The following is a 24,772-nucleotide window of genomic DNA, read 5'->3' on the forward strand; positions in this document are numbered from 1 at the left end:
GTGTCCGTTAATTTCTTGGCAGAAGTTTCTGTTTGTCAGATATTTTCTTTCTACTTCTGCATGGCGTCATGGCAAGGTCTCAATCCGGAGTCATGAGCAGATAGCATTCTGATGTATATGGATTAAGGGCTAGAGAACAAATATATTTTTCAAGCAGCAATGGCATATTAGTATTAGTATATTGATCAGTCATTAGAAACATAAGGGTCATCCCTATCAGCTGCAGCCATTCAGTCTGCTCTTCACACCCTCCTTGCGCAAGGGGTCATTGTGCCGGTTCCACCACAGGAACGTTTTTGGTCTTCTATTCGAATCTGTTCATCGTTCCTAAAAAAGAGGGATCGGTTCGTCCGATTCTCGATCTGAAGCTGCTCAATCTGCATTTGTGCTAGCCGCACTTCCGAATGGAATCTCTCCGTTATGTTGTTGCGTCCATGGACCAGGGCGAATTCCTGTCTTCGGTGGACATCCGGGATGCATACCTTCACATCCCTATTTTTCCGGCACACCAACGTTCTCTACGGTTTGCCGTTCTGGCAGCCCCCAGGGTCTTTACTAAGGTCCTGGTGGCGGTGATCGCCATTCTCCGGTCTCTGAGGGTGTCGCTGCTTCCTTATCTGGATAACCTTTTGATCAAAGCTCCTTCCTCACCTCAAAATCAGGAGAGTCTCCATATCACTCTTTAGACCCTGACCAGTTTCGGGTGGTTGATCAACCGGGAGAAATCCAACCTTTCTCTCTCCCAGTCTCTGGTTTTCCTGGGGCTTCGATTCGACTCCAAACAGGCTCTGGTTCTACTTCCATCGGACAAGTGGAGTGCTCTTCTATCGGGATCCGTCTATTGCGTCGCCCCGAGTCGGCATCTCTCTCCGCTTCCTTTCTTGAAAGGTGGCCTTTCTCATTGCCGTTACTTCCATCCGGCGGCTGTCGGAATTGACGGCTCTATCCTGCCGACCCCCCCCCCCCCTTTTCTGGTCCTCCACCAGGACAAGGTTGTGCTTCGGTCAGTACCTTCTTGTCTGCCAAAGGTGGTCTCCTCTTTTCAACTTGGATGTGGTCAGAGTTCTCTGTGTTTATCTCTCAACCACCTCTTCCTTTTGGCGCTCTGATTTTCTATCCGTCATTCTGGAAGGCCGGCGCAAGGGGCTTCCAGCTTCTAAGGCTACCATTTCCCGGTGGATCCAGTGTGCCATATCAGAGGCCTATCGTTCTAAGGGGAAGGCTCCCCCTTTCCGGGCTAAGGGCTCACTTCACCCACTCTGTTGTGGCCTCTCTGGTGGTATTCAACAGGGCTTTGGCCCTGCAGGTGTGTAAGGCGGCCACTTGGTTGTCCGTGCACACGTTCACCAAGTTCTATCAGGTGCACAATTCTGCGTCTGCTGATGCAGGTGTTGGGCGTAATATGTTGCAGTCGGCAGTGGCGTTGCCATCCACCTGATTCACTGGCTGGGGTCTGTTTCTCACCCCAGGGACTGCTTTGGTACGTCCCACGGTTCCTGTGTCCCGTACCGCACCCCCCCCCCCCCCCCCCCATGGAGCCGAATGAGAAAAGGAGACTTTTCATACTTACTGTAAAATCTCTTTCTTGGAATCCATGGGGGGGGGGGGGGGGGGGGGGCAGCTCCCACATGTTATTTAATAGCTTGTTGCCCTAAGAGTTGATTTCCTGTCTGTGGGCTGGTTGTATTTTTTTTTCTGGTCTGGGCCTTCTTTGGACTCTGTAGTTATTTGTCGTTTCCTCCTACTGCTTTGGGACTAAACTGATTAGCTCAGAATCAGTGGGCAGAGTATATCCTGCCAGGAGGGGCCGACTTCTTCTTTTTTTTTTTTTTTTTTATGAAGGCCTAGTGTCAGCCTCCTAGTGGCAGCAAGATATACCCATGGTTCCTGTGTCCCCCAATGGATCCTCCAAGAAAGAGATTTTACAGGAAGTATAAAAAAAATCTCCTTTTTGCTATTTTATAAAATTAATACATGTCCAGCTGTTATAGTAAGCAGATTGCCATAGGTTACTAAGGATTTTCTCCTTTTTTTAACAATGAATCTTTGCATACTCACTGAAAAATAAGATAGGAGTTATTGCTTTATGGCAACAGAGCTACAGAACATCCATAATGTATCATTAGGGTACTTGGTGCCCTCCTGTTTGTATGTCTGCTAATTTCTGCTCCATTCATCTAAATATATAAGCTAGAAAACATCAGAAATAGTTTTTTTGTTTTGTGGGACTTCCAAAACAGTACAGACAGAATTGGGACAGGGTGAATTTGTCAGTCATACCCTTTCCTTGGCAATCCTTAACTTTGCCATGTTGTCTGTAGACCCACACTTAAGACTCATACATGACTGTATTACAGCACAGGGTACAAACATTTATGACTGCAAACTGCATTTGTTCATGGGATTAAACAACCTAGCAGCAGCTAGTGGGTTGTGGTGACTAACTTTGGCTTTGACCACTAGAAAAGGTCATGGCAGCTGATAGAAGTCTTAGGAAAGCACATGGCATTTTTTTTTTCCAGGAGGCCTAGTGGCTGATCTAAACATTTCCACTTCAGAAGATTCACCAATATGTGTTCCAGTCATAGCTATAATGGATTATTTCCTTTCTGGTCCCAATTTTTTTTTTTTTGGGAACACAATTAGTGTTGAAAACAGGTTATTGAAAGAGTTTTTAAGGCTTTTTAATTATTACTTATCCTTCACAGGCTAGTGTCTGATTAATGGGCATCCCCAATCAGACTCTATCTACCCCCACCAATCATACACTTATCACATGAAAACTCACCCCTGATAGCCTCAAGGAGAGTGGAGTTAATCTTTACATGAACAAAACCCTGGTTTTCTGGTATTGAGCTGTGGTAAGCATTTACGCTGCTGTCTTATTTGCTTTCTACAGGTCTGACCTCATATTCTGCTATCAGAAATTCTATAATGAGTGAATGGAGCGGCAGCATACATCCCTGGTTGGCACTTCATTCAAATATGGGCTTCGGGATCTCCATTCCTGTCATCATTGTAGTTTACTGTGGTCAGACCCCTACCAATTAGACACTTATCCATACAGTGGGGATTAAAAGTTTAGGCACCCCAGGTAAAAAAAAATTATTAATGTGCATAAAGAAGCCAAGGAAAGATGGAAAAATCTCCAAAAGGCATCAAATTACAGATTAGACATTCTTATAATATGTCAACAAAAGTTAGATTGTATTTCCATCATTTACACTTTCAAAATAACCGGGGAGAAAAAATGGTGTCTGCAAAAGTTTGGGCACCCTGCAGAATTTATAGCATGTACTGCCCCCTTTGCAAAGCTGAGACCTGCCAGTGTCATGGATTGTTCTCAGTCATCATCTGGGAAGACCATGTGATAACAATCTCAAAGGTTTTAAATGCCCAGACTCATCTGACCTTGCCCCAACAATCACCACCATGGGTTCTTCTAAGCAGTTGCCTATAAATCTGAAACTGAAAATAGTTGACGCTCACAAAGCTGGAGAAGGCTATAAGAAGATAGCAAAACATTTTCAGATGTCAATATCCTCTGTTCAGAATGTAATTAAGAAATGGCAGTTATCAGGAACAGTAGTAGTTAAAGCAAGATCTGGAAGACCAATAAAAATATCAGACAGAACAGCTCGCAGGATTGTGAGAAAAACAATTCAAACCCCACGTTTGACTGCACAATCCCTCCAGAAAGATCTGGCAGACACTGGGGTTGTGATACACTACACCACTATAAAGAGATACTTTTACAAATATGGTCTTCATGGAAGAGTCATCAGAAGCAAACCTCTTCTACGTCCTCACCACAAAAATCAGCATTTGAACTTTGCAAATGAACATATAGACAAGCCTGATGCATTTTGGAAACAAGTTCTTTGGACCGATGAGGTTAAAATTTAACTTTATGGTCGGAATGAGCAAAAGTATGTTTGGAGAAGAAGGGGAACAGAATTTAATGAAAAGAACATCTGTTCAACTGTTAAGCAATGGGGGTGGATCAATCATGCTTTGGGGTTGTATTGCAGCCAGTGGCACAGGGAACATCTCACGAGTAGAAGGAAAAATGGATTCAATAAAATTTCAGCAAATTTTGGATGCTAACTTGATGCCATCTGTGAAAAAGCTGAAGTTAAAGAGAGGATGGTAACTACAAATGGATAATGATCCTAAACACACCTCGAAATCCACGTGGGATTACATCAAAAGGCATAAACTGAAGGTTTTGCCATGGCCTTCACAATCTCCTGACCTCAACATAATTGAAAAGCTATGGATAGACCTTAAAAGAGCAGTGCGTGACAGACAGCCCAGAAATCTCAAAGAACTGGAAGACTTTTGTAGGGAAGAATGGGCAAAGATACCTCAAACAAGAATTGAAAGACTCTTGGCTGGCTACAAAAAGCGTTTACAAGCTGTGATACGTGCCAAAGGGGGCAGTACAAGATATTAACTCTGCAGGGTGCCCAAACTTTTGCAGATGCCATTTTTTTTGTTTTCTGTTATTTTGAAAGTGTAAATGATGGACATCTAACTTTTGTTGACATATTATAAGAATGTCTAATCTGCAATTTGATGCCTTTTGGAGATTTTTCCATCTTTCCTTGGCTTCTTTATGCACATTAATAGAAATTTTTACCTGGGGTGCCCAAACTTTTGATCCCCACTGTAAGTGTAGAAAGTCATAAGTTGTAACTTTGGAATAAGCACTTTAAGGAGAACCAATCATGTTAGAATTGCAAGTCATCATGTTATAATGCAGGAGAAGGTGAGCTGATTTATTCATAAGTTTTGTGGGAACATTTCCTTGATAACTTGCCATTTATTAATATGAATCTCTGATCATTATGGGCCTAATAGTCATGTTGCTGGTCCTACTAAAAGACTACCAGCTATCTCTGTGTATAAGTTTGCATGTAAATAGTGCATTAGTGCATTAAAGGACAACTGTAGTGGTACACTTTTCTATATGCCAGTGCCCGGGCCTCAAAAATAAAATAAACTCATACATACCTTCCTACGAGCTACTTGCAGAATGGACTGCATTTTTAAAGTGATTAGTTCCCTTTAAGGCTATGTTCACACAGTGGAGTTTCTGATTTTCCTCTCAAATTCTGCACAGAAATGCAGACTATGAATTTTTCGAAGTTTTGTGAAATTCAGGCGTCGTTTCTGTGCTTTTATGAATGGAATACCACAAAACCTGCGTGTGTATTAATCGTTCTCCATAGACTTAAATGGGCATATTCTATCTGTGGATATCCACATAGATTAAAGGGTACCTCTCATCAAAAAAACTTTTGATATATTATAGATTAATGTATGCAGAATAACTTCACAATTGAATGTTATTAAAAATATGCTTCTTTCTATTTAATTTTCCACTTTGAAGAAATGACCACTAGGGGTCTCCCTACCGGTCCTGTTAGCAAGCATTTCAGACTCATGCTGGAGTCCTAAACACTACGAGCTGCCAGTCTGCTTTGTTCACAAAGGAGAACACTCAGAGCTGCCAGCCTGCTTTGTTCACAGCCTGTTTGGCTGTGAACAAAGCAGGCTGGCATCTCTGAGTTTTTAGGACTCCAGCATGAGTCAGAAATGCTTGCTGACAGGACTGATCGGGAAAAATACAATAGAACGAAGCATATTTTTCATTAGCATGCTATTGGAAAGTTATTCAACATTCATTAATCTAAAATATATCAAAAGTTTACTTGATGAGAGGTACCCTTTAACATTAGCTCCATGTTCCGGACTGAAAATGAGATGCTGAAGTATGTTGTAATGCAGCGCAACAATGTCATTCATTTCAATGACCTGAACATTGGTTTGGGCCGTATGCATTATTTTTAGCGGAGTGCATAACACAGCGGACCCACCTTTGGGTCTGCTGAAAATAGTGCCTACAGTCCAAACGGTGACTCTGTTCGGGGTGATTGAAATGAATGGCATCAGTTGCCCTCCATTACGGTATATGCCGGAAAAATTCAGCGTGAAGTCCCTGTCATACAACTTCTGTCATTCCACTGCCTGTCGTTGACTGATCTCTGATGACCTAAGTTAAAGGTATCTGCAGCAACCAACTATTTGTGGCCTACCAAATAAAGCTCCATTCATGGGGTGTATTTAGAGCCATAGACAGTTTTTTTTTCTTGTCTCTAAAGCTATGTTTACATGTAGAATGTTCAAACAGAAAATATCAGTGCGGACATTCCACAGGCAACGGAGTGCTGGCGCTAGGACTACTCGGGAATGAGCATGTCTAATCTTTCAGTGGATTGCTGGAAATTCTGCTGTGTGAAAAGTGCAGCAGAATCCCATTGAAATCAATGGGACTCTGCTGCAGCAGAATGGCCATGCGGAATTCCGCACAGAATTCCGCCTTGTGAACATGGCCTAAATATTGAAATTTTTCCTAAAGCCGAAATTTAACTGTGTACATAGAGTCAGAAGTTAGGCTGCACAACTGAAGGGAAGAAATTATATTAGCCCACCAAATTGTGACAGAAGTAAATATTTAGGAATACTTTTGTTTATTTTAAAGCAGTTTTCTTTATTTATATCTTATTAACAGCCATAATATTTTATCAGACTGAAAGACAGACCAGGAGAGTATATCTATGGTGACTTTAGTTTACACAGCAATTCTCTGGGAATCCTTATCCTTCCTCTTAGAGAATATGATGAACAGTGGTTTATATAATGTCACTCCGTTAAGTGTTGTTACTAGATTAGGCACCATCTGTGCACTTTAAAAATAAATTGTGGGATTCTCTGAAGGCTTTTGTCCGGGGTGTGTTTATTAGAGACATTAACACATGTAAATCGAAGAATCAAGAGATACAGGAGTCGTTGCAACGGCAGGTTCTTTCTGCTGAGAGGGAGTTCCTTGGGAACCCGTCTGATGCTGTTCAGGTTCGCTGGCAGTCTTTGTGTACTCTACTGGATGCACATCTACTGCAAATGATGGATAATAAATGTTTCTTTCAGCCGGAGCAATATTTGAAAGTGGGGAAAGCACTGTCAGTTTATTGGCTCGTATGATCCGAGTGCAGCAGGGGACCACAGCCATTCCCTGTCTCTGCGATGGTGCTGGGCCTCTGGTGCAGGAGGATGCTAAAATTCTTGATGTGTTGGTCTCCTTTTATGAGGAGACGTATTCCTCCAAATTGTTTGATGATGTTGCTGTGGATCAATTTGTTTCCTGTATCCCGGTGGCAGCCCTCTCGCAGACCCAGAGAGAATTCCTGGACGTGCCTTTTACTTTGAGAGAGTTGGAGGAGGCCTTGGGTTCTTTGCCAAATGAGAATTCACTAGGGGACGGGCTACCCGATGAATATCTTAACCCCTTAAGGACCGGAGGTTTTTCCGTTTTTGCATTTTCGTTCTTTGCTCCTTGCCTTTAAAAAATCATAACTCTTTCAAATTTACACCTAAAAATCCATATGATGGCTTATTTTTTGCGCCACCAATTCTACTTTGTAATGACGTCAGTCATTTTGCCCAAAAATCTATGGTGAAGCGGGAAAAAAAATCATTGTGCGACAAAATTGAAAAAAAAACGCTGTTTTGTAACTTTTGGGGGCTTCCGTTTCTACGTAGTACATTTTTCGGTAAAAATGACACCTGATATGTATTCTGTAGGTCCATACGATTAAAATGATACCCTACTTATATAGGTTTGATTTTGTCGGACTTCTGGAAAAAATCATAACTACATGCAGGAAAATTAATACGTTTAAAATTGTCATCTTCTGACCCCTATAACTTTTTTATTTTTCCGTGTATGGGGCGGTATGGGGGCTCATTTTTTGCGCCGTGATCTGAAGTTTTTAACGGTACCATTTTTGCATTGATAGGACTTATTGATCACTTTTTATTCATTTTTAAATGATATAAAAAGTGACCAAAAATGCACTATTTTGGACTTTGGAATTTTTTTGCGCGCACGCCATTGACCGAGCGGTTTAATTAATGATATATTTTTATAATTCGGACATTTCCGCACGCGGTGATACCACATATGTTTATTTTTATTTACACTGTGTTTTTTTTTTTATTGGAAAAGGGGGGTGATTCAAACTTTTAATAGGGGAGGAGTTAAATGATCTTTATTCACTTTTTTTTTTCATTTTTTTTTTTTGCAGTGTTATAGGTCCCATAGGGACCTATAACACTGCACACACTGATCTTCTATGTTGATCACTGGTTTCTCATAAGAAACCAGTGATCAACGATTCTGCCGGATGACTGCTCATGCCTGGATCTCAGGCACTGAGCAGTCATTCGGCGATCGGACAGCGAGGAGGCAGGAAGGGGCCCTCCCGCTGTCCTGTCAGCTGTTCGGGATGCCGCGATTAGCCGCGGCTATCCCGAACAGCCCGACTGAGCTAGCCGGGAACTTTTACTTTCACTTTTAGCCGCGCGGCTCAGCTTTGAGCGCGCGGCTAAAGGGTTAATAGCGCGCGGCGCCACGATCGGCGCTGCGCGCTATTAGAGGCGGGTCCCGGCTTCACTATGACGCCGGGCCCGCCATGATATGACGCGGGGTTACTGTGTAACCCCGCGTTATATCAGAAGAGCAGGACCAAGGACGTATCGGTACGTCCTTGGTCCTTAAGGGGTTAAACAATATAGTGAAGTGCTGCTTCCTCAGTTACTAGAAGTTTTGCAGGCTGCTAAAGTCGAGGGGTTCTTACCTACTTCTATGTCGGAGGCTATTATAGTACTATTGCTGAAGCCTGGGAAAGATTTGCTTTTGGTGGGCTTTTACCGACCAATCTCATTGTTGTGTTCAGATATTAAACTGTTGGCTAAGGTACTTGCGAATCGGTTGCTGGGGGTTACCTCTACTCTGGTGCATGGCGATCAAACTGGGTTTATGCCTTGCAATTCCACGGCTGATAATAGACAGCTATTTCTGAATCTTCAATTTGTGCTGTTGGTAGGGCTGTACTTTCACTCGACACTGCAAAAGCTTTTGATAGTGTCGAGTGGCGCTTTCTGTAGAGTGTGATGCATCATGTGGGCTACGGTCCTCAGTTTCTGAAATGGGTTCGGTTCACTTGTTATACGTGGCTCCGCGGGCCAGGATCAGGGCCAACTGTTTACTCTCCCACTATTTCCCCCTGGGTAGAGGCACGTGCCAAGGGTGTCCCCTGTACCCCTTTCTTTTTTCTATAGCCATAGAAACCCTGGCCGTGTTGGTTAGATCATCAGCTGAGTTTAGAGGATTCCGATATGGTACCCTTGAGTACGTATAGCTCTATATGCTGATGATAGGCTTCTTTTCTTGGGGGATGTTGCTCATAATCTTCATCCGCTAATGTATTTGAGCGGTTTGGTGATTATTTGGGCCTGACCATCAACTGGGATAAATCTACTTTCCTTCCTTTGGATCCCTTGCCACCGATCCCAGATGTTGCCAGGATTGGCATCCCAATAGTGACTCAATTCAAATACCTTGGGATTATGATTATGACCTCTCCCTCTAGCTATATTGCTCTTAAACTGGTGCCACTATTAGATCGTAGTGCTTGTAAGGTAGCCATATGGCGTAAGCTCCCTCTCTCAATAGCGGGTAGGTCCAATCTAGTAAAGATGGTACTGATGCCACAGTTTCTGCATGTGTCTCCTATTTGGTTCCCCATGAAGTATTTTACTAGGATTCAGGCCCTTTATCGGCAACTTATATGGAATGGTAAGTCTGCCTGAATACGTCTTGAGACGTTGCAGAGTGGTAAGGAGGAAGGGGGCTATCTGTTTCTAATCCGTGGTTATATTTCCTAGCCACACAGGTTCAACAGTTGAAGGGGTGGGCCACGTACGCTACTATGGGGGCGATCAGGTCAGTTAGTGTCCCAGCAGTTTGGGGGGGGGGTGACACCTGTGTACTTGCTAGAAATTGCCGCTCAAACCAGACCTCCAGATATGGTGCTTACGTTTACTCTCATACGTAAGGTATGGGCGAAGTTTAGATCCCTTCTCCAGTATACCACTTATGTTACATACTCCTTTGGATAGGGGATAAGATGTCTTAGGGCCGGAGTACCCCTTTAAATAAACATTGAGTAATGTACAAGTTCTTTAACCCCTTAAGGACTCAGCCCATTTTGGCCTTAAGGACTCAGACAATTTAATTTTTACGTTTTCATTTTTTCCTCCTCGCCTTCTAAAAATCATAACTCTTTTATATTTTCATCCACAGACTAGTATGAGGGCTTGTTTTTTGCGCGACCAGTTGTCCTTTGTAATGACATCACTCATTATATCATAAAATGTATGGCGCAACCAAAAAACACTATTTTTGTGGGGAAATTAAAACGAAAAACGCAATTTTGCTAATTTTGGAAGGTTTTGTTTTTACGCCGTACAATTTATGGTAAAAATGACATGTGTTCTTTATTCTGAGGGTCAATACGATTAAAATGATACCCATTATTATATACTTTTATATTATTGTTGCGCTTAAATAAAAATCACAAATTTTTTAACAAAATTAGTACGTTTATAATCCCTTTATTTTGATGACCTCTAACTTTTTTATTTTTCCGTATAAGTGGCGGTATGGGGGCTCATTTTTTGCGCCATGATCTGTACTTTTTTTTGATACCACATTTGCATATAAAAAACTTTTAATACATTTTTATAATTTTTTTTATAATAAAATGTATTAAAAAAGTAGGAATTTGGGACTTTTTTTATTTTTTTTCGTTCACGCCGTTCACCGTACGGGATCATTAACATTTTATTTTAATAGTTCGGACATTTACGCACGCGGCGATACCAAATGTGTCTATAAAAAATGTTTTTTACGCTTTTTGGGGGTAAAATAGGAAAAAACGGACGTTTTACTTTTTTATTGGGGGAGGGGATTTTTCACTTTTTTTTTACTTTTACTTTTACATTTTTTTTTACACTTGAATAGTCCCCATAGGGGACTATTCATAGCAATACCATAATTGCTAATACTGATCTGTTCTATGTATAGGACATAGAACAGATCAGTGTTTTCGGCGATCTTCTGCTCTGGTCTGCTCGATCACAGACCAGAGCAGGAGACGCCGGGAGCCGCACGGAGGAAGGAGAGGGGACCTCCGTGCGGCGTTATGAATGATCAGATCCCCGCAGCAGCGCTGCGGGCGATCCGATCGTTCATTTAAATCACGAACTGCCGCAGATGCCGGGATCTGTATTGATCCCGGCACCTGAGGGGTTAATGGCGGACGCCCGCGAGATCGCGGGCGTCGGCCATTGCCGGCGGGTCCCTGGCTGCGATCAGCAGCTGGGATCAGCCGCGCATGACACGGGCATCGCTCCGATGCCCGCGGTTATGCTTAGGACGTAAATGTACGTCCTGGTGCGTTAAGTACCACCTCACCAGGACGTACATTTACGTCCTGCGTCCTTAAGGGGTTAAACAATACTAATGGTGGTATTAGTTTTTACGTAATTATCTAATATTCAGCGCATATTGTGGAGAACAGGACTCTGGTATTGGAAAGTTACATATTTGTTATGGTTGTACAGTTGTGGGTTGATTCACACATTGCCTTCTTGTTGGAAAATGTTGCTTGCGGAATCTACTCCACAATTTTACACCAAAGTAGGTGTAGTAGTGCGATATAGTGACACCGTTTACTCAGTGTTAAAAAAATATACATCAGCAGATACTAGGCATCCTATGGATTTTCAAAACTGCAGCATACTGCTGCACAAATGCAAAGAATATAAATCTTTTATTTTTTTTATTGCAGTTTGTGGATAAAGCCTAAAAATTGAGAGATTTGTGTACATCACATCTAGACACCTTAGGCTTCTTTCACACTACAAAATTACTCCGTTTTAAAGATCCTTTGGAAGTTCCATCTGAAAATCGGCAGTAAAACAGCAGTTACAAAATCCTATACGGCCGTTAGAAAATCCCATTATTCTCTATGGGATTTTTCTAATAGCAGTTTTAACCAGATATTAACAAACGGATGTTATTTTGTGACGGGCGATAGTAGCGGGAGAATTAGTGCATGCACTATTTCTTCCGTTCATTCACCCGTCACAAAATAACATCCGTTATTAATAATGGGCAATAACTGGTTAAAACAGCTATTAGAACTTCCTATGGATCTTTAAAACGGAGTAATTTTGTAGTGTGAAAGGGGCCTTAGACACCTTACCTGGTTTCACACAGGTGTAATACAGTTCCATTTTTGCATCCGTATCACGCTGCTTGACCACGGGTCTGTACTGTCAGTTCTGGTCATCAGAAACGCGATCAGGCCAGGATTTGCTACAGCTGAATTACACTGGCCTTAGGCAAAGTTGTTTGAAAGTGGTTTTCACTTGCTTAAAATTTTTTTAATGGCTTAGAATGTTGTAAAAATTGAAAGACAAAAGTCATGTTCGCTTTACTTATCTACCACTATTTATATTCCTCAACATCTCTAGGGCCCCCGCCTGTCTGTGTGTCGCCCTCAACTTTGAGACATGTGAGCGTTGCAGCCACAGCTGTGATCTGCCACAGTAGATTACATATTATATCTCATAAATACAGTGGTCCCTCAAGTTACAATATTAATTGGTTCCAGGTTTGAGACCATAACTCTGGAAATCTAGTAATTGGTTCTGAAGCCACCAAAATGTCATCCAAAAATAGGATAAAAGGGAGGATTAAAGAAAAATAAGTAGATGGCTAATATAGATAAAGCAAGTCTTTACATATAAAAGTAAGAAAGATCTGCTGGGAGCTGTAAATCACTGTCTATGTAGAGTACAGGAGCTTCTTCAGGGTCCTGTACAGTACACACAATGTCCTAAAAAAGTAATGGAGCCGCCCTCACCTGGTGTCCAAAAGAGCAGCTAAACCTGGCACAGGTAAAGAGTAGGGCAGAACATGTAATACCTCCCTGTACTGTAGGGGGTGCTACCAGACACCAGTCAGTGCATACACTTCAGTAATACAGGTAAAGAGGAGTACAGAACATGTAATACCTCCCTGTACCGTAGGAAGCGCTACCAGACCCCAGCCAATGCAGATCTTCTGGCCATTGACACGTTTCGCAGATCTGGACTGTCCGTGCATTGTATGTTGAGTCTGGTTTCAAGTTACAATGGTCCAGAAAAGACCATTGTATATTGAAACTATTGTACGTTGAGGCCATTGTAAGTTGAGGGATCACTGTAGACTCTTTCCTCTTCAAATTTGAATGCTTCCTCATCTCTGACATTTCTGATCCAATGCATAAAACTTTTTAATTTTAAAATTTACAGCAAGCAGATCATATTGCTGTGTCCTGGAAATTGTAGTCTTGGATTTGCCATTGGACCTTGCTGGCCTGTTAAGCAATTTTCTGACTGCACATCCTGCAATAGAGCCAGAGCTGGAACAGATACTTGGCTTGAGAAATCAAAATCCTGGATCGTATCCATTAAAACCTTCCGTGTTCTGTGTAGTCAGATTATTGTTTGTTGCTAAACTGAAGAAGAAAAAAAGAATGTATTATTCTATACACTTAACTGGCTTCATTTGTTGTGCAGTTAAGGTTACGTTTCCACCAACTTATTTTTGGTGTTCTTTTGACGTGGGAAAAAAACTGCCCCTCATTTTGCACTACCCAAAAACATGCGCCTCATTTTCCACTCACCCCAAAAATATGTCCCTCATCTTGTACTCTCCCCCTGCCCCTCATTTTTTTCTTTTAAAAAATTGTGGGTTTTAGTCTTTAAGACTGTCTGCTAAAAGTTTTTAAAAAAAAGCCTGTACTTACCTCCCACGCTCACCCACAGCCTTCATTATTGCAGTGCTTGGCCTCCTCAATGCGGCACGTCCTGTTGCTGTGGTCAATACATCACATTGATGCTCAGCAAATCACTAACTGAGGTGGGACACCAAAGCGGCCACAGTGGCAATAAGGGCACATTTATGAAAATAACATTTTTTGCTAAACAACAATCGGCTATCTGCCTATGTTTGCAGCTCGGAGCATAATATAAAGCTGACGGATTTGTTTAAGCTTTTACTGTTTTTTGTTCTGTAACATTAGAGTAACATAAACTATTATAATTATTATTAGTGTGTAAGGTGACTCAAAAGTGGGCCATACATTTATCTGGCCAGCAGCTATCTTCTCTCCTGATTGTCTTTTTTCATTGCCATTACTTCAGTGCTTTCAGAAAGCTGTAGATGTTTAGACAGTGATGATGATCAAGTACTTCAGCTTAGCTGTCTGGAGAGTGGAGTTTGACCAAACTAGTGGCCCAGTGCTCCCTCTAGGGGCAGTAAAGGAACAGAAATACATGGCAATAAGTTAACCCTCTAAGGGTGCATGCACACCATGTTATTGTTATACAGTTCTTGTATACGGTTTTGAGTAAAAAAAACGTATGGAACTGTATAGAAAACTGTATGCATTGACTTAACATTTTAAACCGTTTGTCAAACGAATCATCCGGTTTAGTCCGTTTTGCATCTCATACGGTGTTGTCCAGTTTTTTACCCTTACCCAAAACTGTATTCTACCACGTCTGTTGGTCCGGGTGAAAAACTGTATTAAACCATATAAGCTTTTTTTTTTAACATGGAAGTCAATGGGAACCGTACAGAACTGTATGTGCGTACGATTCCATCAGGTTTTCACCATACGTTTTTTGACTTTGCACAGTTTTTTTTTCTTGGAATTTCAATCAAACAAGTGAAACTTTATTCAAAATGGAGTGAAAAGTTAAAAACGTATACTTTTTTTTTTCTTAAACGGATGCAACCGGACATCATTTTTCAAACCGTATATGGTTTTCAACTGTATATGGGTTAAAATTTGTACACACTTTTTGATACAGTTTAGTCAGGTTTTGAGGAATTCATCTTTCATCAAAAACCTGATACAGGAACTGTATTGCAAAAACGTGGTGTGCATGTGCATGCTCCCATAAACAGGGTTTCCCAACCAGCGTGCCTCCAGCTGTTGCAATCACCAAAAGGCTATATATCCCTGGGTAGGTCCCAGGGCCTAGTCACTTTTACACACCCCCTTAGGGACTAAACCCCATAAATTTAGGAACCCCCTAAAATTATTTATTGTTAATACCATCTAAAACGAAATGCCTAAGTGCACAATTTCAGGTGGTGTGGTAAAATCACATTGAGTGTGGACTAGAGGAAAAATATGGAATTTACTCCACTCCACTAGTTCAGGAGAGGCTGCCTATCCAGGATTTTACAATCTATAATAAGTTCCATGTTGCAGCACTTCAGTGATTTATTTTACTCCTTCAATCAGGCTCTACTAGTAGGTTCCTGTATATAATTCCTCGGTTTGTCCCGTCCCCCCCCTTTTAAAACATGCATATACTAGATCTCCCTGACGTTTCGCTGGATAAACCAGCTTTGTCAAGGGTTGACAAAGCCTTAGTGCGCTGGCAGTAGAGGGGCGGAAAAATATGAATACCTAACCACTGGCAGGTGATTCGGATCAGATTCATCACCCCACCAAAAAAGGTAAAATGGGTGGTGATGCATACTCATCGCCACTCAGTATTGTACAGGAGCAGGGAACATAAATCCCTGCTCCAGTACTATATACAGACAGCGCTTTGCGTACCCTGCGTGCTGAGATGATGTCATCACGTGCGCTATGGTGGATAAGGGGGAGGCCATGGTATCAGGTAAGGTGAGTGGGGGGCATGCGAATGCAGCGCTCTTATAGTCCTGCACCCCCTTTACCATCTTTCTCTACCCAGAAGCCCACAGAGAATGTCGGGTGGTTAGAGACACTGTTATGGGGACACTTTCCTCCATTCCCATGATCAGTGGGGTCCCACCAATCATAATGTAATTCAATATATTTGTCACTTTATGAGATGTTCAATAATATAGAGCTAAATATACCCAACATGAGGGTGAGAGTTGTACACTGTCATTCTAGTTACCCTGTGCCCTCATCTGCTGTGTACATCTGGAAACTATGCACTGCTTTCCTGTCCTAGGTGAGTTCACATGTGGCAGATTTGTGGCACAACTTAAAATCATGTGTAGTCATCCGAATGGGGATATTTCATATGAATTGGATAGTTGCAGAAGTTTTGGCAACACATCTGCTGTATGTGAATTGGCTCTGATAGGTAAGAAGTCCATAAAGGTTAGGTATACCTTTCTCAGTTCTTACCTTTTGACTTTCTACACTATTTTTTATATTTTTTTTGCTTCTCTGCCTTTTTTCTAAGATCAAGTGTAGTACCTGTCCTGTTAGTTGGCGGTGTGGAAGACCACCAAGGCAGGATGGGGAACCACTCAGCAAGGCAGGTGTACCAGGGGGCTGTGGAGCAGCAGCAGCAGCAATCCCTTATGAGACCTGTTCCTGCTCATCACCCCACTTGAAAGATGGCACATAGCATGCACTTTTTCTCTAACTCTTCTGGGCTAGGATTGGGGAATTATTAGAGGTCCGGCTGGATCCAGTCCAGGCAGTATCACAGTGCGCACATCCATGTATTTATTTTTATGTCACTGTGTCCACGTTTTGTGTTCTATTTGTCACTAGGATATGTCAGGGTGCGGTAGCCTTTCTGGGTGTCCCTCCTGACAGTCTAGGGGGAGGGATGTGTGGCCATCAGGTTCGTCACATCCCTTCTATGCCCTGGGCACCCTTGCTTCGGCAGAGGTATCAAGCTGGTTTTTCTGGCTCCTTGGTGACAACCTGTTTTTGCCTGGTTGTTGCCAGGAGCACTTTCGGTCCCTGAGTAGCTTCGGCAAAAGGGGACATTGTACCTGGAACCTTGCAGGTGCCTTTTGGCCAAGAGGCGAAGGGTTTGGTTTATTGTGGGGCCTCTCTCCTTTCGAAGAAGGGCTTGCGATGGACCGCATCAAGTTGTGCTCGTCATAAATTTGCACAAATGATAACAAGCCCCCCCCCCCCCCAAATAAGTGGAACATAAAGCTGCCACATAGCTCTACACTAGAGATGAGCGAACTTACAGTAAATTCGATTCGTCACAAACTTCTCGGCTCGGCAGTTGATGACTTTTCCTGCATAAATTAGTTCAGCATTCAGGTGCTCCCGTGGGCTGGAAAAGGTGGATACAGTCCTAGGAGACTCTTTCCTAGGAATGTATCCACCTTTTCCAGCCCACTGGAGCACCGGAAAGCTGAACTAATTTATGCAGGAAAAGTCAGCAACCGCGGAGCTGAGAAGTTCGTGACGAATCGAATTTACTGTAAGTTCGCTCATCTCTACAAGTCTACGCCATACGGTCACTGGAGTAAATTTGCTATGAAAGTTTTTTTGCCCAAGTGATAAATTCAGAGCGTCTGCTAAGTAAACCCCATGGAAGCGCACAAGAAAAAAAACGACAAGTCCACGCAAAATTAAATGTACAAAAGAAAAAGACACTGCACGCAATTTCGCAGGTGTGACCGTTAATAAATCCCCCCTATGTATTAGAATAATTATACACTGAAACCGCAAGACCACCTCTATGAGAAGACCACTCCCTTTTTCCAGACCAGATTTCGTGTGAGGGGTTTTCCCATAATATGCATAGGGCTGTTTTCTTTGAGAAGACCATTCACGTAGAAGACCACTTTTCAGTGTAATTTTGGGTGGTCTTAGAGGTTTTACAGCAAATATCCCCAACCTGTGGGTTTCCAGCTGTTGCAAAACTACAACTCCTAGCATGCCCTGACAGCCTGCGGTTGTAGTTTGGCAGCAGCTAAAGAGCCACAGGTTGTTTGTCGGTGTGGTCCGGAGAGGAGGCTCGGAGGATTCCCTGGTCTGTGCAGCCCCCTCCCCAGTGTCCCGCTCCAGCGCCGCCCCTCGTTACACGGTGCAGCAGGCAGACTGCCGCTTCTCCTCCTCACTCAGTGCACGCTCCGCCGGTGGAAAGTTTCCTGTCGTCTCCGCTGCCCTCGCCCCGTCCATGGAGCCGACCCCGTCCTCTAGAGCGGGGGATGTGCGCGGCTCGTCCCGGAGCTCTTCCATGTGTGTGCGGTAGAGGCAGGAAGTGTGGCTGCGGGCGAACCCTCCACCGCACAGGCTGCAGCCATGAACGCCGGCCTGGGGCTCACCTATGGGGACGACTCCCAGGTGGACATCAGTGAGGTGAGTGACTTCCTCGTCATTGTGCCGCCACCATAGTAATGTCTTCTCCTCCATCAGTCACAACACGGCGGGTTACTGGGCTCTACTCATACAGTCACGCAGAGTTCCCTAGGGCGGCATGTGTGCAGACAGATGTTACTGCAAGGATACAGACACTATGACCAAAGTGTCACTACACACTGCACTGGATGGTATTATAGTTCTGTCACACTACACACTGCACTGGATGGTATTATAGTTCTGTCACACTACACACTGCACTGGATGGTATTATAGTTCTGTCACACTACACACTGCACTGGATGGTATTATAGTTCTCTGTCACACTACACACTGCACTGGATGGTATTATAGTTCTGTCACACTACACACTGCACTGGATGGTATTATAGTTCTGTCACACTACACACTGCACTGGATGGTATTATAGTTCTGTCACACTACACACTGCACTGGATGGTATTATAGTTCTGTCACACTACACACTGCACTGGATGGTATTATAGTTCTGTCACACTACACATTGCACTGGATGGTATTATAGTTCTCTGTCACACTACACACTGCACTGGATGGTATTATAGTTCTGTCACACTACACACTGCACTGGATGGTATTATAGTTCTGTCACACTACACACTGCACTGGATGGTATTATAGTTCTGTCACTACACACTGCACTGGATGGTATTATAGTTCTGTCACTACACACTGCACTGGATGGTATTATAGTTCTGTCACTACACACTGCACTGGATGGTATTATAGTTCTGTCACTACACACTGCACTGGATGGTATTATAGTTCTGTCACACTACACACTGCACTGGATGGTATTATAGTTCTGTCACACTACACACTGCACTGGATGGTATTATAGTTCTGTCACACTACACACTGCACTGGATGGTATTATAGTTCTGTCACACTACACACTGCACTGGATGGTATTATAGTTCTCTGTCGCACTACACACTGCACTGGATGGTATTATAGTTGTCTGTCACACTACACACTGCACTATATGGTATTATAGTTCTGTCACACTACACACTGCACTGGATGGTATTATAGTTCTGTCACACTACACACTGCACTGGATGGTATTATAGTTCTGTCACACTACACACTGCACTGGATGGTATTATAGTTCTGTCACACTACACACTGCACTGGATGGTATTATAGTTCTGTCACACTACACACTGCACTGGATGGTATTATAGTTCTGTCACACTACACACTGCACTGGATGGTATTATAGTTCTGTCACACTACACACTGCACTGGATGGTATTATAGTTCTGTCACACTACACACTGCACTGGATGGTATTATAGTTCTGTCACACTACACACTGCACTGGATGGTATTATAGTTCTGTCACACTACACACTGCACTGGATGGTATTATAGTTCTGTCACACTACACACTGCACTGGATGGTATTATAGTTCTGTCACACTACACACTGCACTGGATGGTATTATAGTTCTGTCACACTACACACTGCACTGGATGGTATTATAGTTCTCTGTCGCACTACACACTGCACTGGATGGTATTATAGTTGTCTGTCACACTACACACTGCACTATATGGTATTATAGTTCTGTCACACTACACACTGCACTGGATGGTATTATAGTTCTGTCACACTACACACTGCACTGGATGGTATTATAGTTCTGTCACACTACACACTGCACTGGATGGTATTATAGTTCTGTCACACTACACACTGCACTGGATGGTATTATAGTTCTGTCACACTACACACTGCACTGGATGGTATTATAGTTCTCTCACACTACACACTGCACTGGATGGTATTATAGTTCTGTCACACTACACACTGCACTGGATGGTATTATAGTTCTGTCACACTACACACTGCACTGGATGGTATTATAGTTCTGTCACACTACACACTGCACTGGATGGTATTATAGTTCTGTCACACTACACACTGCACTGGAGGGTATTATAGTTCTGTCACACTACACACTGCACTGGATGGTATTATAGTTCTGTCACACTACACACTGCACTTGATGGTATTATAGTTCTGTCACACTACACTGGATGGTATTATAGTTCTGTCACACTACACACTGCACTGGATGGTATTATAGTTCTGTCACACTACACACTGCACTGGATGGTATTATAGTTCTGTCACACTACACACTGCACTGGATGGTATTATAGTTCTGTCACACTACACACTGCACTATATGGTATTATAGTTCTGTCACACTACACACTGCACTATATGGTATTATAGTTCTGTCACACTACACACTGCACTGGATGGTATTATAGTTCTGTCCCACTACACACTGCACTGGATGGTATTATAGTTCTCTGTCACATTACACACTGCACTGGATGGTATTATAGTTCTGTCACACTACACATTGCACTGGATGGTATTATAGTTCTCTGTCACACTACACATTGCACTGGATGGTATTATAGTTCTCTGTCACACTACACACTGCACTGGATGGTATTATAGTTCTGTCACACTACACACTGCACTGGATGGTATTATAGTTCTGTCACACTACACATTGCACTGGATGGTATTATAGTTCTCTGTCACACTACACACTGCACTGGATGGTATTATAGTTCTCTGTCACACTACACACTGCACTGGATGGTATTATAGTTCTGTCACACTACACATTGCACTGGATGGTATTATAGTTCTCTGTCACATTACACACTGCACTGGATGGTATTATAGTTCTGTCACACTACACACTGCACTGGATGGTATTATAGTTCTCTGTCACACTACACACTGCACTGGATGGTATTATAGTTCTCTGTCACACTACACACTGCACTGGATTGTATTATAGTTCTGTCACACTACACATTGCACTGGATGGTATTATAGTTCTGTCACACTACACACTGCACTGGACAGTATATCCTCTGTCACCACTACACACTGCACTGGATGGTATATCCTCTGTCACAACTACACACTGCACTGGATGGTATATCCTCTGTCACCACTACACACTGCACTGGATGGTATTATAGTTCTGTCACTACACACTGCACTGGATGGTATTATAGTTCTGTCACTACACACTGCACTGGATGGTATTATAGTTCTGTCACACTACACACTGCACTGGATGTTATTATAGTTCTGTCACACTTCACACTGCACTGGTATTATAGTTCTCTGTCACACTACACATTGCACTGGATGGTATTCTAGTTCTCTGTCACACTACACACTGCACTGGATGGTATTATAGTTCTGTCACACTACACACTGCACTGGACGGTATATCCTCTGTCACCACTACACACTGCACTGGATGGTATATCCTCTGTCACCACTACACACTGCACTGGATGGTATATCCTCTGCCACCACTACACACTGCACTGGATGGTATTATAGTTCTGTCACTACACACTGCACTGGATGGTATTATGGTTCTCTGTCACTGCACTGGAAGGTATTCTAGTTTTCTTACACACTGTACTGGATGGTATTATAGTTCTCTGTCACACTACAGATTGCACTGGGTGGTATTATAGTTCTCTGTCACACTACACTGGATGGTATTATAGTTCTGTCACCACTACACACTGCACTGGATGGTATATCCTCTGTCACCACTACACACTGCACTGGATGGTATTATAGTTCTGTCACACTACACACTGCACTGGATGGTATTATAGTTCTCTGTCACACTACACATTGCACTGGATTGTATTATAGTTCTCTGTCACTGCACTGGAAGGTATTATAGTTCTCTGTCACCACTACACACTGCACTATATGGTATTATAGTTCTGTCACACTACACACTGCACTATATGGTATTATAGTTCTGTCCCACTACACACTGCACTGGATGGTATTATAGTTCTGTCACACTACACACTGCACTGGATGGTATTATAGTTCTGTCACAGTACACACTGCACTATATGGTATTATAGTTCTGTCACACTACACATTGCACTGGATGGTATTATAGTTCTGTCACACTACACATTGCACTGGATGGTATTATAGTTCTCTGTCACACTACACATTGCACTGGATGGTATTATAGTTCTCTGTCACACTACACACTGCACTGGATGGTATTATAGTTCTGTCACACTACACACTGCACTGGATGGTATTATAGTTCTGTCACACTACACACTGCACTGGATGGTATTATAGTTCTGTCACACTACACATTGCACTGGATGGTATTATAGTTCTCTGTCACACTACACACTGCACTGGATGGTATTATAGTTCTGTCACACTACACATTGCACTGGATGGTATTATAGTTCTCTGTCACATTACACACTGCACTGGATGGTATTATAGTTCTGTCACACTACACACTGCACTGGATGGTATTATAGTTCTGTCACACTACACATTGCACTGGATGGTATTATAGTTCTCTGTCACACTACACACTGCACTGGATGGTATTATAGTTCTCTGTCACACTACACACTGCACTGGATGGTATTATAGTTCTCTGTCACACTACACACTGCACTGGATGGTATTATAGTTCTGTCACACTACACACTGCACTGGATGGTATTATAGTTCTCTGTCACACTACACACTGCACTGGATTGTATTATAGTTCTGTCACACTACACATTGCACTGGATGGTATTATAGTTCTGTCACACTACACACTGCACTGGACGGTATATCCTCTGTCACCACTACACACTGCACTGGATGGTATATCCTCTGTCACCACTACACACTGCACTGGATGGTATATCCTCTGTCACCACTACACACTGCACTGGATGGTATTATAGTTTTGTCACTACACACTGCACTGGATGGTATTATAGTTCTGTCACTACACACTGCACTGGATGGTATTATAGTTCTGTAACACTACACACTGCACTGGATGTTATTATAGTTCTGTCACACTTCACACTGCACTGGTATTCTAGTTCTCTGTCACACTACACATTGCACTGAATGGTATTCTAGTTCTCTGTCACACTACACACTGCACTGGATGGTATTATTGTTCTGTCACACTACACACTGCACTGGACGGTATATCCTCTGTCACCACTACACACTGCACTGGATGGTATATCCTCTGTCACCACTACACACTGCACTGGATGGTATATCCTCTGCCACCACTACACACTGCACTGGATGGTATTATAGTTCTGTCACTACACACTGCACTGGATGGTATTATGGTTCTCTGTCACTGCACTGGAAGGTATTCTAGTTTTCTTACACACTGTACTGGATGGTATTATAGTTCTCTGTCACCACTACACACTGCACTGGATGGTATTATAGTTCTCTGTCACACTACAGATTGCACTGGGTGGTATTATAGTTCTCTGTCACACTACACTGGATGGTATTATAGTTCTGTCACCACTACACACTGCACTGGATGGTATATCCTCTGTCACCACTACACACTGCACTGGATGGTATTATAGTTCTGTCACACTACACGCTGCACTGGATGGTATTATAGTTCTCTGTCACACTACACATTGCACTGGATTGTATTATAGTTCTCTGTCACTGCACTGGAAGGTATTATAGTTCTCTGTCACCACTACACACTGCACTGGATGGTATATCCTCTGTCACCACTACACACTGCACTGGATGGTATATCCTCTGCCACCACTACACACTGCACTGGATGGTATTATAGTTCTGTCACTACACACTGCACTGGATGGTATTATGGTTCTGTCACCACTACACACTGCACTGGATGGTATATCCTCTGTCACCACTACACACTGCACTGGATGGTATTATAGTTCTGTCACACTACACATTGCACTGGATTGTATTATAGTTCTCTGTCACTGCACTGGAAGGTATTATAGTTCTCTGTCACCACTACACACTGCACTGGATGGTATTATAGTTCTCTGTCACACTACACATTGCACTGGATGGTATTATAGTTCTTTGTTACACTACACACTGCACTGGATGGTATTATAGTTCTGTCACACTACACAGTGCACTGGATGGTATTATAGTTCTGTCACACTACACAGTGCACTGGATGGTATTATAGTTCTCTGTCACACTACACTGGATGGTATTATAGTTCTGTCACACTACACACTGCACTGGATGGTATTATAGTTCTGTCACACTACACACTGCACTGGATGATATTCTAGTTCTCTGTCACCACTACACACTGCACTGGATGGTATATCCTCTGTCACACTACACACTGCACTGGATGGTATTATAGTTCTGTCACACTACACACTGCACTGGATGGTATATATATCCTGTGTCACACTACACACTGCACTGGATGGTATATATATCCTCTGTCACACTACACACTGCACTGGATGGTATATCTTCTGTCACACTACACACTGCACTGGATGGTATTATAGTTCTGTCACACTACACAGTGCACTGGATGGTATATCCTCTGTCACATTACGCAGTGCACTGGATGGTATTATAGTTCTCTGTCACAACTACACACTGCACTGGATGGTATATCCTCTGTCACCACTACACACTGCACTGGATGGTATTATAGTTCTGTCACACTACACAGTGCACTGGATGGTATATCCTCTGTCACATTACGCAGTGCACTGGATGGTATTATAGTTCTCTGTCACAACTA

At 42.8% G+C, this 24,772-nt stretch overlaps 1 protein-coding gene across 3 annotated transcripts in view; it reads left to right on the forward strand.

Annotated features, from left to right (window-relative positions):
* The window catches only part of MCC (MCC regulator of WNT signaling pathway), a 418,752-nt gene that overhangs the window by 119,735 nt on the left and 274,245 nt on the right, over positions 1-24,772 (forward strand). The window contains exon 1 of one of the 3 annotated variants that reach the window (XM_056537454.1): positions 17,810-18,092. The exons of the other annotated variants lie outside the window; for them this stretch is intronic. Coding sequence (XP_056393429.1) covers positions 18,036-18,092 — 57 coding nt within the window. The 5' untranslated portion in view covers positions 17,810-18,035. Of the gene's footprint in view, positions 1-17,809; positions 18,093-24,772 lie in introns of those variants that run through there. 3 annotated transcript variants of the gene reach the window in all.

The sequence above is a fragment of the Hyla sarda genome, chromosome 1 (genome assembly GCF_029499605.1).
Source record: "Hyla sarda isolate aHylSar1 chromosome 1, aHylSar1.hap1, whole genome shotgun sequence".
Lineage (NCBI taxonomy): Eukaryota > Metazoa > Chordata > Amphibia > Anura > Hylidae > Hyla > Hyla sarda.